Below are 15,400 nucleotides of genomic sequence, written 5' to 3' on the forward strand. Positions count from 1 at the left end.
TGCTAGCTGCGGTCACACTTCCAGCGCTGTAGTGCGGCCACACTACCGCAAATACGGTCCCACCTTGAGTAATAACCGAATTACTAATAACAAAGGCTTGCAGCCTACAGCTGCGGAAAAAGGACCACGAGGAAGCCCAATCGCTGCCAAACGCCCACAGCTACAGCACAAATGCCGAAGAATGGCGATTCCGGCCACCGGAGCGGTGCCGGGACAACCAGCGACGGCTGCATCTATCCGGACGACGTCATAATGGGCGTGGGTGTTGCATTCAACGTCCGGTACACGGGATGCGTTGAGGTCAAGACCTCAATGAAATCCCTGGACTTCGAGACCCGTACGCAGCTGGCGCGGTAAGTGAGCAATAACCATGAGTCACAGGAGTATTATCATGTGTTTCGCCTTTGTGCAGAGAGTGCATCAATAGAGTTTGCGAGGCGGCCGGTTTAAAGTCTGCTGGCAAGCGGAGACTAACCAACTTCATATCGGATCGCCCCAGCATGCAGCACGCCGGCACCAACATCATCATTAATGTATCGAGCCGAGCTTTGTCCCTGAGCAACGTGGAAACGGGCGAGGTTATTGCCAATCACAATATGCCGCGCATATCGTTTGCCTCCGGCGGTGACAATGATACCCTGGACTTCCTGGCCTACATAGCCAAGAACGAGGATGAATGGCGGGCATGTTATGTCCTGGAATGCGCTGGCGGCCAAAGCGAGGACTTAATTGTGACCATTGGCAAGGCTTTTGCCTTGCGCTTCAACGCTCTCAGTAGGCTCAATGATCCCTCCGCGGATTGCAACATCAATCAGAGCTGCAAGGAGAATGTGAAGGAGTACTACAACGATTTGCCGAACAAGCTGCCCCCCGAAGTGCCGGAACAACAACAGCAGGTGCAGCAGCCTCTCCATCCGCATGCGCCACGTGTGGCACAATTGAATCTGAAGAAGCCTCGCGATCGCCTGAGCAGCAACCTCATCGACCTCAACTCCCCGCCTCCCGATCAGACGACCAATAAGATGGGTCACTTTGATCCCCTCCAAGCCACCACAGCAGCCAATTCTGTTTTGGCGTCTGTGCGCGATGTGTTCGATGGACCGCAGTGTCCACTCACAGCGGAGGTGTGGTTCCATGCGGGCATATCCAGACCAATTTCGGAGCGCTTGCTGCAGCAGGACGGTGACTTCCTGGTGCGCGAGTCACAGGGAAAGCGGGGCCAATACGTACTAACCGGATTAGAGGGCAAGACGCCCAAGCATTTGCTTCTCATCGATCCCGAGGGCGTGGTCCGAACCAAAGATCGCATCTTCGACAGCATTAGCCATCTGATCAACTACCACTGGGCACATGCACTACCCATCATTTCTGAGGACTCTGAGCTGGTCTTGCGTAATCCGGTGCGAAGACCCCAGCAAGATCAGGCTGCGACTCCCATTACATCAGCATCTTCCTGAACCGGAGGGCACAATCATACGTATAGCTACCACCCATCATATACATAACAAATAATTATATATACTGGCATCAGCGTACACGATTAGATTTAATTATTGTGCACTCGTAGAATATCTTTTATATATCGTCTGTATAAAAACGAACCCATATATTTATAGATTGAATATAAACATATTTACAAATATGTGCATGTCTACAGTATTTTCCATTCGAATGCGAATAAAGATGATAACCGGAACACAATTTTGGGGTTCTTGAATTCCGACTGAGTTTTCCGCATGGCGGTTTTTTTGGTGTGGTATTTGCTGGAGCACAAATATTTTTCAATGGAATGCGCATAACTAATAGAAACACAAAATCATACACTGTAAATGCACTTCACACAAGTGTTTATTGTGATCCCATGCAAATCAGAACATCATCATCTACGCGCTATATAAATCTTAGTTGCGACGACCATAGTTGTTGGTGTTGGGCTGGGTGAGCTGCAGGCCACGGATGTTGTGGAAGTCCAGAAGCTTCAACATCTCCTTGGTGTCGGCGTCGACCTCGATGATGTCCTGCTCCAGAGCGGAGACGGCCGGGACGTAGTTGTCGCGACGCTCACGCTCCTCCTCCTGCAACTTGATGGAGATACCACGCACCTGGGAGTGGCGCAGACGGCCCATCAAATGGGTGACATAGCTGGAAGAGATTAGGGCACATTATTAGATCCACTCACTAATGTGATTTCAGCGGCACTTACCCGGCAATCTTGTTGCGCAGGGGCTTGGTGGGGATGATGGCCACCTCCTCGCAGATGCGCTTGTTGGTGTGGAAGTCCAACGTCAGGCGAGTGTAGTACTTCTCGATGATGACCTTAGCGGCCTTCTTCACCGTCTTGGTTCGTACGCGACCCTGTGGTAGTTGATAAAATGGTTAGTAACACGATAGTTCTATCCATTTTTTTTATCTCTGGGATTCTTTTCTGTCACGACAAAATAAATAATTTGCAGCTGGTTTTCTGTGATAGTTGCGGCATTTTAAGGTTTTTTTGTAATGTAAAAAACCTTTACTTGCTTGCAGTTTAAGATGCTTTTTAAGTTACTGTATGAAGTGATTTTTGTAATGAGTATAAAAGTCGGTTTTAAGACGCCGGACACAAATAATGGCTTTTTGGGGGTAACAAAATTGGCACTATGCACGTGGGACCAGCTGCTGTCGTTGCCTATTTATGGTTGTTAGACCGTTTTCTGATTCGAATTTAGCCAGTTTTTCGTTGGTACGTACCATTCTGTTGCTCGATGGATATTTTAATCACCGCTAAAATGAGAAATTTGCAATTATTTTTAAGAAAAACGTGGAGAAACAAAATTTGTGCACATACCTCGCCGGAAACGAAAGAAAAAGAAGGATGCCGTGTGACCACAGTGGTTGTGTGAAAAATATACTAAAATACACCGCAAATATACCAAAAATTTACAAATATCTTTGGTCGATGAATTGGATAAAAATAGCGTGGACTCAAATCTTAGTACACTGCATTGTTGTACTAAGTTATTGAAGACATTTTTTCTGATACTTCTAAAGCTTTAATAGCACCTAAGTATGGAGTAAGACTATTTTTTATGAACAAAACCTTTTTGATGTAAACCTAATAAGGGAAATCAAATAATATGTTGGTCAGCCCTAAAAAGTTAACTGTTAATACGGCATTGAGTAAATGTGCGTTTTCCAATTGCATTCATTCGATCAATAAGAACATTTTTTTTCGAATGAGAACCAGATTTGGAGACTCAATTTTTGCTATGTTTTTAGTCTTCGAGCTCTCCACATTGTTTGAGTCATCGCTAAAAGGTTTCCACTTTTGCGTTCCACTTTTTTTGGTATTTCCAAATATATGGTATATTTAACCCAGAAGTGCGATATAATTTGGCGATCCATGCAGGGTCGCACTGGTTCTTATCGTTGTTGTTTGTGCTTTTCGATCGCGGATGTGTGCTTTTCGATCTCGCGATCTCTAATTTCTTTAGCAATATCTATATGTACATATTGCACAGTGGCAGCGGAGAAAGAGCAAAAGCAACTGCATATCATATGCGATATAGCAAGCGTTTGTCCAAGTGTGCGTGGGTGTGCGAATAACAAATAGTACGAAATGAACGACCAAGAGAAACAACAACACCAGCAACAACACTACTTCCAAAGCGAGTGGAAGAGTACCGTTAATAGTCACGGAAATTCGTTATCAGACAGCCGGGATTATGATACCAACTCGTCGCGCAATTCGCTCTCCGGCTCCCCGCCCGTCGCCTCAAATTGCTCCACCTCCAGTTCCCTGGACTTCGACAGGCCACTGGCCCAGTTGCTCGAGCCAAAACTGGAGGCCGACGGGCTGGGCATCATCCATGGCGATAGCTACAGCATCTACAGCAGCCAGACGGCGGAATCCACCAGTGGCGAGCAACAGGTGCTTAATCTGGGCCTCTCCCTGGACTCGGAGGACGCCCAGGCGACATACGGTGCCTTATTCGGTGCCCAGGATCAACTCACTGCATCTCAAACTCACGCCCATTCACAAATAGTTCCTGCGCCAGCGGAAAATGGCTTTCCGCTAGCGGATCAACTAACACCATTGCCCATCACGGTCATACCCATCACATATCACCACACCACCGAGAGTCTCAGCTCCAGCCACGCTGAAGTTCCGCTGATAGCCAGTCTGAGCGATAGCACCGCACAGGTGTTCAATCTGGATGACATCTGCTTCACGCTGGAGTACCAGTTCGAGAACCAGAGGCTCGTCCAGGTCCAACCGCCCACTGTGGTCTCGCTCAGCATGGTGTCCAGCCCCAACGACGGTGCAACTCCCACAATCAACTGTGATAATGACCAGGGCACTGGAAACAGCATCTCTAGGGACTCCACATCCAATTCTCCAGCTTATTTCACAATTGAGACGAGGTACTGCCCGCTTGCATGTGCACCCTTCGCTGCATGAGTCTTCTATGATTTGCATGTAATTGGATTTATTGTTTTTGCTTAGGCATGATGTTTTACAGATTTTATGTATTCTGGAATTGACGTATTGTTGCATAGTAAAGAAAAGTTAGCTTAGCAAAGACTGTAAAAATGAAGAGATAAACTATTAATATATGAAATAATAGTTTTAAAACGCTTGCCTTGCCTTTTCAAAGGCGAAAAAATTATAACTTATACTTTTTAGAGGGGTATAAAAGTTTGTTTTTGAATTTTCAGAACTATGTATTGTCTTAAAAAATCTGTTCTCGAAACTTCGTCTGTGTGTATGCACATTGTATATATATCGAAGCAAGAATTTTGCCATACAATTTTAAACAAAATTCGAGGAAAATTATTGAATTCAAAAAATAAAAATAAATCATAAGTCTCATGCGATATTGAATTTGGTCTAAGCTTTGAGCACATAATTAATTCATTAAATTTATAATGACCACAACAGGTTTTCACTGAGTTATGATTAGAGCACAGAATTATGAAATATTTAACATATATACTTTTTGCCAATATTTAACTTAATGGCAGACCTTGAGTTCGTTCGATTGCCATACGAAAAAAGTGATTTTTTATTTGCCCCCAGAATAGAAGCAAGAACGGGAATAATAATTGCATATTTTCAGTGTCATGTATGAGTGGATTAGTGCTAGTGTTTTTGTCGCATTTTGGCCAATTACAGTGGGCCGTCAGGTGTGCCTTGCCCTCCGCATTCTGACCCCCGCCAGGGACACCACCACCGCCCCCCTCTCTCTCTTCGCTCTTCGCTGCTAATTTTCCACTGCCCACACACAAAAAAGTTTCGAGAGAGAGCGGAAAATAAAGGAAAACATTTGCCTAGCGTCTGTCGTGACGTGTCCGTTTTTTTTTTGTGTGATTTTTTGCTCACTTTTTGTTTGGTTCCCCTCGAAAAAAAGAGGCAAACATCGAAATTTTCATATTTTCTTCCTTGTCGAGAATTTGTGTTGGCAAATTTCAAGCGTTCCAATGTCCGCTTATTACAACGCGGTGTCCGAATCGCTTGCAAGTTGTTTGCTAATTGCCTGATTTGTGTTCTCAGCCTGTTGCATTCTGCACGCGGCCATCGACTCGACCAGCGCATACCTTCGATCATCGAATACCCACTAGACCGTGTGTCCAATGGGCATCATAATGGCTGCATGCCTCTGGGTCCCCACTTCGGCCGATGATTGTATCGAACATCATTTGTTTGGGCTAAAAATAGTTGCGCCGATGAACGCATTTAGATTTCTACCCCCACCCCAAATGCCGACTAGAATGTATAGATGGATATATGCATGCATAGATGTACATATATTTCTACAGTGTGTCGGGGCGAAGACGGCCGAATATTTCCCCGAAACTCATTAACACTTGATGTAAAGAAGCCGGTTTTCAAAAAAGATACCAATTTGTAGCGTCTTCTATTGTGAAATTCTCACCCGAAAACGTTGCTCCTCAAAAGTGCGATTTGGCGCTATAAAAAGTTTTCTCTACCCAAGTATTCTATTTTCCTTTTCCCAAAGGGTAAAGCTCGTAAATGTCTCATAGGGGTTTATTCCCCAGAATTAGTTAAATAACATGTACAGCTGATAGGGCGTTTATTAATAACAAAATAAATCAGTTCAGACACTTTGTTAACAATTTGGTGATAAGTCACAAAAGCTAAAGGGTTTACACAATGTTTACTCGTATTTCAATAGATATGATTGATACAGCAAATAGACTGATTATAGTAATAGTAATACTAGACCAGCTCGTACGTAAAGTAGCCGATTGATTGAAACCCTTCAAAAGACATTTGAAATTGGTCATAAACTAAATTTTCCCGTGGCTAAGTCCAAATGATCTGTTGTGATGGGGCTTAGTCCGCTCTGTGCTACATTGTTGTTGCTCCCCGCTTGCTCATTATTCTGCGGTACAATAATTTTTCAATTTTTCATCCGTGCCTCGCTTGTTGTTTAGCTCCTCGCCTTCCTTCCAACCGACCTCTCCGTTCGGCGACGACGCCCTCTTGCTATTTTTACCGCCATGAGTAGTGTTCCCTCAATCATATTTCTCATTTTTCAGTACTCCCGCGATCAGAAGGGGCGGTCGGGCATCTCGATGGGCGAGCCAGCCGGTGGTGGTAAAAGGAAGGGTCTGGGTCTGGGGGACGCACGCTGCCCGTCAGTCAGCCTGCCAGCCTGGCAGCCGTCTCAGCACCCACGCACTTGTTGTACTGCTTCCCTCGACTTGTCTTCATAGTTTCGGTTGCCGTCTGCTATTTGATTTTGCCATTTGTGTTTGTTGTTTTGTGTTTTGACCATGACAACATTAAATATTAATTAATCTGATTAATAAGTACAGAAGAGCCTCCAGGGAACGCCTGTTTTTCGGTCGTCTTTTCTATGTACTCTGTTTGCTGTTGATGTTTTTCGCTGACGCTCTAACCCCACTAATCGCAATCTGTGCAATTTGCATTTATGCATATTTGTATATACATAAATATATATATATATGTATACTTGTTGCGTTTATAATTATATACAAAGATCTTAACGGCCCACTGACACACAAATCGGATGGAATATATGCCCCGCCCGATGCGATTTTCTGTTCTGTTTCTGTTTGTTTCCAACTGCAAATTCGATAAATTCCCACGTTGGTCTTCTCCACCCCGCTCGATCGGTTCTTCCAGCTATGTGGATGAGTACGATCCAAATGAGCCGGACGAGGACGAGCAGCTGGCCCACTGCATACAGCCGGGCGTTCTGCACCAAGACGTCGATGAGGAGGAGGAGAGGCAGGACGAGAACGATCAGCTAATGGCGTTGGCCTACGAGGTACCCACACCCAATCACCAACCGCTAGTCAAGTGTCTAACGTGCCTTACGTTGCCTAACGCTTTTTGTAGCGACTCGCCATCCTAATCCCACTGCTGGCGGAGAATCCGATTCCGGCGATTCCGCTGTAGGCGTGTGTAACCAAGTTTTGTTAACCATCTAGTGGTGCGTAGTGTTCGCTTAATTCGACGGCTGTCCCTTAACAGATCACTTGCCAATGTCCAGCATGAATCCAACTCATCATAATTGTCTCATTCCAAGGAACATGCACATGCATATATTAACCACTTAGCTAGTGCAATGTACATATCTGACCTAATAGCATTGTTATACTTGCCATTTAGAGTTCGGATGAGGCTCTCAGTCGCTATAGATGCAACTATGAGAACTGTTATCGCAGCTACAGCACCATTGGAAATCTGCGAACGCATTTAAAAACCCACACGGGTGAGTATACTTATATACAATTACTTTGGTATCATTTTTATTATACTACGTTCGTTTACTTCGCTTGATTTCGTCACTGACAAAGTTGAGCACTTTCAGTTGTATATCTCTTCGAGTGCCTTCGTCCACGCCAGCCAAAATGCTCTCCAGATACTTGTAGAAGGGATCTTGGGGCTCCGCCGGCTTGTCCTTTAAGGCACTCTCGATGAGATTCATTACGCTCATGAACTTGGCTTGAGTTTGACTCAGTCCTTCGCCAGTCAAACTGGCTTTCGTTTCGTATGGCAGCTCGCTGCTTATATTGCACGCTGATTCCTCTGAGATAAACTCCGCACTGGAGTTATCCCACTCACTGAGATACTCCTCCTCGCCTTTATAAATTATAAACTCATCCGGCTGAAATTCAGTGATGCAGTTGCGTTTAAGGGCTGGTTCATCCGCCGACTTGCTTTCCTCGGTTTCACCCGGCACAAACGTTGTATGTGTGTTTAATGTAGTGCACAGTTCTTTCGGTTTCCTATTATAAAAGACACACATTACAGCAATTTCAAAGATGGATAAATTTAATAAATCGAGCACCTTCCGGTTCTTATGTGCTCCCTAAGAAAATCGAGCTCTTGAAACCTTTGAATATTGATCTTTTTGGCATCGGGCCTTTGCAATTCCCTCACATAACGATCTCGTAGGGTCTTCCATCTAACTTGACAGTTCTCAACTGCAATTGGAAACTTACAAAAACTTGCACTTCGTTTAAGCAAACGCGATATTACCTGATTTCTGGCATGCTTGGGCCACTGCAATCCACGCCTGCTTTCTGTCATGTTTAGTGTGATATTTCTCGAATATTGAAACGTTGTGCTTAACACTTGCAATCAGTACAGCGTCAAAACCGTCCATAGTGATGTGATTTTTTGAAAATCAATCCAAATCTATTGAAGAAAACCTTTGCGCTTTTGCGTTGCGTGAAAAAGTTGACGCAAGCAAACAGCTGATGTTCGTTAGGTGTTTTACAACACTGGCGAGACAGTGGCAAACCTCAACGAAGTGATAAGGGGATAAAAACACACAAATGTGGTTAAAAGTATTGTATTCAGTTAACGCAGTAAATAAAATTAAAAATAAATCGCGAATATTCTTTTCACTAATGATCTCGTCTTGAATCTTAGAAATATAATTATGCAGACAATAAGTTGCGTTTCTGCATTCTTGTACATAAGGCATCAGTGATGGGAAAAAATTAGTTTGTGAACTCTTAATCGATACCTCTCGATAGTCTGGTTATCGCGCCAGTATCCTCAAAATTTAAATTTTACGTTTATTATTATAGAATAAAATATGGTTTATTAAAGCGAAATATAAACATATTAAAACGAGTAACAGCCACGTATTACAACGCTTTTTCGCTCTTCAGGCGACTACAGCTTTAAATGCCCGGAAGATGGATGCCACAAGGCCTTCCTCACTTCCTACAGCCTGAAGATCCACGTCCGCGTCCACACGAAGGTGAAGCCATACGAATGCGAGGTGTCCGGCTGCGATAAGGCGTTCAACACGCGCTACAGGTGAGTAATCATCCACTTCGGTGGACTGATAGCCTCCGGCATAAACCAATGGCTGCGGTTCTCAATAATCTGTCATCAACCGATCTGTCGCCCGACCCACCAACAGATTGCACGCCCACCTGCGTCTGCACAATGGCGAGACGTTCAACTGTGAGCTGTGTCAGAAGTGCTTCACCACGCTGAGCGACCTGAAGAAGCATATGCGCACGCACACCCAGGAGCGGCCCTACAAGTGTCCGGAAGATGACTGCGGCAAAGCATTCACCGCCTCGCATCACCTGAAGACCCACCGAAGGACACATACCGGTGAAAAGCCTTATCCCTGCCAGGAGGACAGCTGCCAGAAGTCGTTCAGCACATCGCATAGCCTGAAATCCCACAAGAAGACTCACCAGCGGCAGTTGCAAAACAAGGGTCGCAAGAAACGGCCACTAAAGACGCAGCAGACCAAGTGCAGCGATCAGGAGCAGAAGGATCCACGACAGGAGGAGCAGCAGGAGGAGGAGGAATTCATTAAAGAGGATCAGCCGGAGATGACGCTGAATCCAGGCAGTCACTGCTCGGAAACCACCAGCACGGACAGCGGAGTGGTGCTGCAAACGCTTACGCCGCAGAATCAGTTGTCCAATGTGTTTATCCTGCAGGGGGACGAGCCTCTCATACTTCCAGAAACATCACAGGCCTACCAGCTCTCCTACGCCGCCGAGGAGGAAATACCCAGTCCGTGGATTGACGCCGGCGTCCTCGTCTCCAAGCCCATCATTCCCATGGCACCGCTAACGGATGCCTGCGTGGCCCTGCCCACCGAGATGCCCAGTTTCGTGAACCTTAAGCCCACATTCGGCAATGCAGTAAGCGGCAACATGGGTGATCCGCAGGCGGAAACCATGGATGTGGATTCCGCAGTGGAGCCCGCGCTGCCCACACCCACCTTGGAGCTGAATCAGCAAAATATCGAAGAGCTGCTCAAGCAGGACAGCTTCGAGAACGAGGAGGACATGGAAACGGAGTCGCTCCTGAACGACATCCTCATGACCATCGACAACAACAGTGCCCTGCTGCAGGCCACATTGCAGCAGGCCTCCCAGGTGCCAAGCGATGCCTCCGGTTTGGTGGAACTGGACATTCGGGACAACAAGCCGACTCTAAAGCAGATCACAGCGGATGCGGGCATCTGCAATTGCACCAACTGCAAGTGCGATCAGACAAAGAGTTGTCACGGCGGCGACTGTGGTGCTGCTGCTTCTGCTCAAAAGACCACGAGGACTAGCGCAACGGCAGCCACAACCCCAACCACAACAACAACGATGAATTCCAGCGGTGGCAAACGCATTTGCGGCAGCGTGGCGCCCACCAAAAAAGTGAGTAAACGCCAGGCGGAAATGAACCAGAACATCGAGGATGTTGCTTTGCTGCTGCAAAACCTTGCTTCCATGAGTAGCGGTGGCTCCTCCGGCGGTGGCGGCGGTTGCTGTGGTGGTGGTGCCGCCAAGCCGGCACCTTCAGCTGGTGGCTGCTGTGGAGAGCCAAAAGCTCCGAAGCCCATAAATACCGGTTGCGGTTGTGCCCAGCCCAGTGCTCCCTCCGCTGGTGGTTGTTGCGGCAGTGGAGGCGCTCCTACTCCAAAGCCAACGGGTGGTTGCTGTTCGGGCAACCAGAAGCCAGCTCCAGCTCCTGCCGCTCCCACGTCCGCGACGGGTTGCTGCTCTGGCAAGGGAAAAGTGCAGGAGCCGCCGGTCGTTAGCAGCGCTTCTTCAGCTCCCGCTGCCGCCGTCAAGGGCAACGCCTGCACATGCAAGAGTCCGGCGGAGGGCGTGGCCAACGGCTGCTGCGTGGTGATCTGCATTAAAACGCTGCAAGCTCTACGCAAAGTTCTGACGCGCCGGAATCTAAATCTAATGCTTTGTCCACAGCAGAACTAAACTAAGAACTACTTATGTACACTAATCCCGATGCAACAAAAAAAAACCGACCAAACCAAATCCAAAAGCCCAGAGATCGGATATCATGTAATCAAATAATGGTATTGAGCCTGTAAAAGTATTTTCCCACAAAGAAACCAAAAAAGTTAACAAAAATTATCAAAGTGCATTTAAGTGAAACGATTCAATCATATGTGATCCCAGCGGAGGCTGGCCGCGCTACAACTTACATTACAAAAGCTACCCCAAACCTACTATAATCATTTGAAACCCAACATTATCTAGAGTCCCAAAGCAGCTTCCGGTGAGCAGATATACAGAGTGCTTTTCGCAAACAGTCGGCGATAAGTCAAACATTGCCATAAATACAGTGGGCGAGAGGATATGTCGGCCTTATCGGACAATAAAACATGGCAGACTACGAAGTATACGCCCAATTGATACACATGTACAACTAGACAGTTGATAAAAGGCCGTCAGTTCGCTTTAATCTAAGGCTCTTACTTGTTTTTGTATCATTTTAATATTTAACACGTTGAATATCTTTGAGTTTATCTATACAACTAACAAATATAATTTATTACTACCCCAGATCAAAAGCGATCTACGCCTTAGGGACGTAATATTTATGAGGGCGGGGTTTAATTTGTTAAATTATATCAAATGTAACAGAATACTTTTGTGTTTTTATATCGAGTTTATCCACGCTTTATATTATGCCAAATATGAACAGAGACATATTTTCCACTGTTTTCTTATATACCCAAGTTAAATCATCTGTATAAAGTCGAATAAAACATAAAACTAAACTTGTTGTAACGATTCTTATTGCTCCAATATTGCTGTTTACCGCTGTTGCGCTCCTGTGGATGCTGCTTGTTGCTCCAGCTCTTGCTCTTGCTCCTGCTCCTGCTGCCGCTGCTGCTGTTGCTTTTGCTCCGGAATGTGGACTGGCGTGTAGAAACCAACGACAAACGCAGATTACTAGATGCTAACTTCTATACAGAATGTGCTTTTATTGACCCCCCCCTCCCTAATGAAGAACTCATAGTTTGGCGCTCTGATCCACTGATCCACCAATGTTTTCTAATCCTCGCCAGCTGGTATGACCTCCTCTAGACGCCGCACGAACTTAACGCGCAGTTCCGTCACATTGTCGCCCTTCAGTTGATCCTGCAAAAGGACACCCAGCCACACACGCACACACAAAGCACACAATAGAGACCATTAGCAAACAATGAAAGGCGCCAAAGAGTAACTATAGAAGACTTGCCTGCACAAACCAGCACTGCACCTCCAGCTGCACCATCTCCAGGGCGCCGCGGATGCAGCCGCTGAGTATGGCACTGTAGCGCAGATTGGTCAGGTCCGGCGGCAGCTCGACGAACTCCGTCAGCGGATTGCTGTCGAACACCAGGGAGAACTCATCGGAGGCCGGCGACCAGTTCGAGATGGTGGGCTGGATGTTCAGGTAGATGCGGAACGCCTGCTGGATGCGATCGGCCGTCTCGCGCATCTCCAGGCAGCGGGGCGCCGATGTCCTCGCCAGAAAGTCCTCGATCAGTCGCATGCCCATGTTGTAGCCGATCCGCTCCAGCTGCTTGTTCACGTCCTCGGCGTTCTCGAAGTCGCGCAGCATCTGGGTGACGAGTGCTCCGTAGGTGAGTGTCAGGAACTCCGAGTTCTGTGTTTTGTTTTTTGTACAAACGAGGAAGAGAGGAGAGAGCAGATAGCGAATAAAAATCAATCCAGAACCAGAATAAAGCGTTTTATGGGCCGGTACCATATAATCTAGCCATCAGAAAGCTCCATAGTAAAAGTATATGTTTTTAAATTTATAAACAGTGTGCTGTATTTATTATGCGTCATATTGATTGCATTCTTATGTCCTCAATGGTAATTGAATTTTGCGTACGTTTTCATTGTTGAATTTCTATTGTTTAGCTCGGTTGTCGGTGATTACTGAAGCCATTTCCCCATTCCAATTTAAAATGAATTATGAAACCTATATTAGTCATTGCCTTATTTGTGTAAATTTTGATGTCTAGTAAATAAACTAATTTCTTTAGTAAATAATTACATATTTCAAACAATATTCAACAGCTGGCCAAGAGAAAATAAGTGCATGAGTTCGAAAAAATTAAATAAATATTTGGTAGTATATACGATTTAGATAATGAATATAATAAGTAATTACAATTACAATTACAATTAATTTTCAACTTGAAATTTTCCCTTTTCCAATATAAGTAAATGACAAAAAATAGAAGAACTAATAATGTAATAAAGTTACACTTTGAAAATAATATGCGAGAAGGCCTAATTTTGAAATGAACCATGTGAGCCGACCAAAGTGGTGTGTTTGAGGACAAGAGGACACAGAGCGTTTGGCTTAGCACTAAAAACTACGATCTAGTCTAGTTTGTATCTACATCTAGGAGGCGACTATTCCGATTTGATCGCCGTTATGGTAATGCTTGGCGTTTGATGTGGCGCGATCAGTTTCGGTGGAGCGCGGGCCGTGCCTCGACTAAGGGTGACGCCGCCACTGGGCGTCATTGGCATGCTGCCGCCTTCCGGCCCGGACGAGTCCATATCGCCCTTCTCCTGCGCCGAATGGAAGCGACCACCCTCGCCACGTGCTCGATTCATGGCGTGGCGATGGCGAGATTCGTGCAGATACTTGCAGCGCTCCTTGGGTATGCGTGACTCCAGCTTGGCTCTGGCCTGCCGCCGAATGAGGATACGTTTGTACTGCTTGGCATTCACATAAAGCGGCTCCTCATCCGCCTCGCCCTTGGAGCTCTCGTCCTCGCTGTTCGTATTCGTTCCAGTCGTACTTGTGCTAACATCGGCGCTTATATTATTGACTGCAGCACTGGCTGCCACCGCCGCCGCCGTCTGCTGTTGCTGCTGCTGCTGGTTTTGGGTCTGGGATTGTACTTGCTGCTGATGCTGTTGCTGCTGCTGTTGGGCAACCACTGTACCCACTCCGGTGGCTACTCCGGCATTGGCGGCCGCTGCATTCACCGCTGCCATCGCTGTCTGCGGCACCATGATGATCTGTTGCCCAGCTGTGGGCGCCGCCTGATTAGCGCTGGGTGCCGGATTAATTTGCACCAGCTGCCCGTTAATGTTGAGGTAGTGGGGCGTCGGCTGGGCTGCCATGGCAGCTGCAGCATTGGCCGCTGCATTCGGATCCAAGGCGGCAATGGTGGGCGTCTGATAGAATATGGTCTGGCCATCGGGCAGCTGCATCACCTGCATCTGTGGCTGCTGTTGCGCAGCCTGCAGCATTATCTGGTTGGCCTGCAGCGGTATCAATTGAGGCTGCAGGCCCGTCGCCGTTGTCTGACCCTGTGGCTGCTGGCCAATTATGATTTGGGCCGCTCCGGTGGGCAGCATGGGCATGGGTATTACTTGGATGGGTTGGGCCGTTGCTGCGGCATTTGTGGCTCCTCCGGCCGCTGTGTTTACACTCAAATTGTTGCCGGTTGTTGCGCTGTTGTTGTTATTGCTGCTGCTATTGCTGTTGTTGGAGGTGGCGGCGGCGGCACCGACGGCGGAGGCGGTGGTGCACATTCTAGGCGTGGCTGAGGGGCGGCTGGTGGCGCTGAAATGGTTTTCCATTGCCCGATTGCTCGGCGGTTTGTGCCTTTCTGTGTCGTGTCTCAACCTCAAGCCCTCAACACACACACACACACTTACTGGAAAAGTGAATGAAGCCGATTTTGAGGGTGGTTGGCACGTCAAAGATTCGTTCTTAGGCACTAGGGCACAAATCTAACCTTACAACTAGATCTATGCTTCTAAATGGCTAACGATACCGAACTGCAGCTGTTCTCTCTTCTTGGCCAACTTACCACTTTCTTGGCGTCCAAACGGGTGGCTTGTCGCGACATTTTCCGGCTGTTTACGTTGCGATTTGTATAATTGAAAATAAAATTCTCTGTTTTTCTCAGTTTTACAGAGCAGGGTTGTCAGGGTACAGTGATGTAGCACATTAACATTGACCAGGGCTACAGGCTCTGTCCATATCGGCCACGAGTCACGGCAAGAGTGAAACTATCGCTTGCAGTCGCAGTTTAAATCTAATTTATAATCAAAGGAAGCCAAACAGAATATTTAATGAATTACAAAAGTTTCAAAATAATGCACTTATAATTAAACAGGT

At 46.6% G+C, this 15,400-nt stretch overlaps 6 protein-coding genes across 7 annotated transcripts; 2 read left to right on the forward strand and 4 right to left on the reverse strand.

Moving 5' to 3' along the window:
* Nucleotides 1–26: 26 nt before the first annotated feature.
* Nucleotides 27–1,681, forward strand: LOC122615740 (SHC-transforming protein 4). Its single transcript, XM_043790822.1, has 2 exons — nt 27–353; nt 413–1,681. Exons 1-2 carry the CDS (start codon nt 172–174, stop codon nt 1,455–1,457), a joined length of 1,227 nt encoding a protein of 408 aa, XP_043646757.1. The 5' UTR covers nt 27–171; the 3' UTR covers nt 1,458–1,681.
* A 138-nt stretch (nt 1,682–1,819) lies between these two features.
* Nucleotides 1,820–2,845, reverse strand: LOC122615746 (40S ribosomal protein S17). The gene is made up of 3 exons (XM_043790829.1): nt 2,728–2,845; nt 2,204–2,355; nt 1,820–2,142 (listed from the first exon to the last, which is right to left on the reverse strand). The coding sequence occupies exons 1-3, from the start codon at nt 2,728–2,730 to the stop codon at nt 1,902–1,904; spliced, it is 396 nt and encodes a 131-aa protein (XP_043646764.1). The 5' UTR covers nt 2,731–2,845; the 3' UTR covers nt 1,820–1,901.
* Nucleotides 2,846–3,356: 511 nt separating this feature from the next.
* Nucleotides 3,357–11,230, forward strand: LOC122615734 (flocculation protein FLO11). Of its 2 annotated transcripts, XM_043790814.1 has the most exons (5): nt 3,357–4,401; nt 7,151–7,295; nt 7,640–7,742; nt 9,154–9,304; nt 9,411–11,230. In XM_043790814.1, the coding sequence occupies exons 1-5, from the start codon at nt 3,596–3,598 to the stop codon at nt 11,224–11,226; spliced, it is 3,021 nt and encodes a 1,006-aa protein (XP_043646749.1). In that variant the 5' UTR covers nt 3,357–3,595; the 3' UTR covers nt 11,227–11,230. The 2 variants fall into 2 exon arrangements, with proteins under 2 accessions (XP_043646749.1, XP_043646750.1); XM_043790815.1 differs by lacking the exon at nt 7,151–7,295 and having other exon boundaries at nt 3,364–3,907.
* On the reverse strand, nt 7,779–8,748 carry LOC122615744. Its single transcript, XM_043790827.1, has 3 exons — nt 8,513–8,748; nt 8,322–8,457; nt 7,779–8,259 (listed from the first exon to the last, which is right to left on the reverse strand). Exons 1-3 carry the CDS (start codon nt 8,637–8,639, stop codon nt 7,788–7,790), a joined length of 735 nt encoding a protein of 244 aa, XP_043646762.1. The 5' UTR covers nt 8,640–8,748; the 3' UTR covers nt 7,779–7,787.
* A 22-nt stretch (nt 11,231–11,252) lies between the features above and the next one.
* LOC122615745 (trafficking protein particle complex subunit 3) lies at nt 11,253–15,228 on the reverse strand. The gene is made up of 3 exons (XM_043790828.1): nt 15,090–15,228; nt 12,500–12,910; nt 11,253–12,399 (listed from the first exon to the last, which is right to left on the reverse strand). The coding sequence occupies exons 1-3, from the start codon at nt 15,126–15,128 to the stop codon at nt 12,313–12,315; spliced, it is 537 nt and encodes a 178-aa protein (XP_043646763.1). The 5' UTR covers nt 15,129–15,228; the 3' UTR covers nt 11,253–12,312.
* On the reverse strand, nt 13,053–15,204 carry LOC122615741 (nuclear transcription factor Y subunit alpha). Its single transcript, XM_043790823.1, has 2 exons — nt 15,090–15,204; nt 13,053–14,933 (listed from the first exon to the last, which is right to left on the reverse strand). The coding sequence occupies exon 2, from the start codon at nt 14,854–14,856 to the stop codon at nt 13,672–13,674; it is 1,185 nt and encodes a 394-aa protein (XP_043646758.1). The 5' UTR covers nt 14,857–14,933; nt 15,090–15,204; the 3' UTR covers nt 13,053–13,671.
* Nucleotides 15,229–15,400: the final 172 nt, after the last annotated feature.

Source organism: Drosophila teissieri, chromosome 3L (assembly GCF_016746235.2).
Source record: "Drosophila teissieri strain GT53w chromosome 3L, Prin_Dtei_1.1, whole genome shotgun sequence".
Taxonomy (NCBI): Eukaryota; Metazoa; Arthropoda; class Insecta; order Diptera; family Drosophilidae; genus Drosophila; species Drosophila teissieri.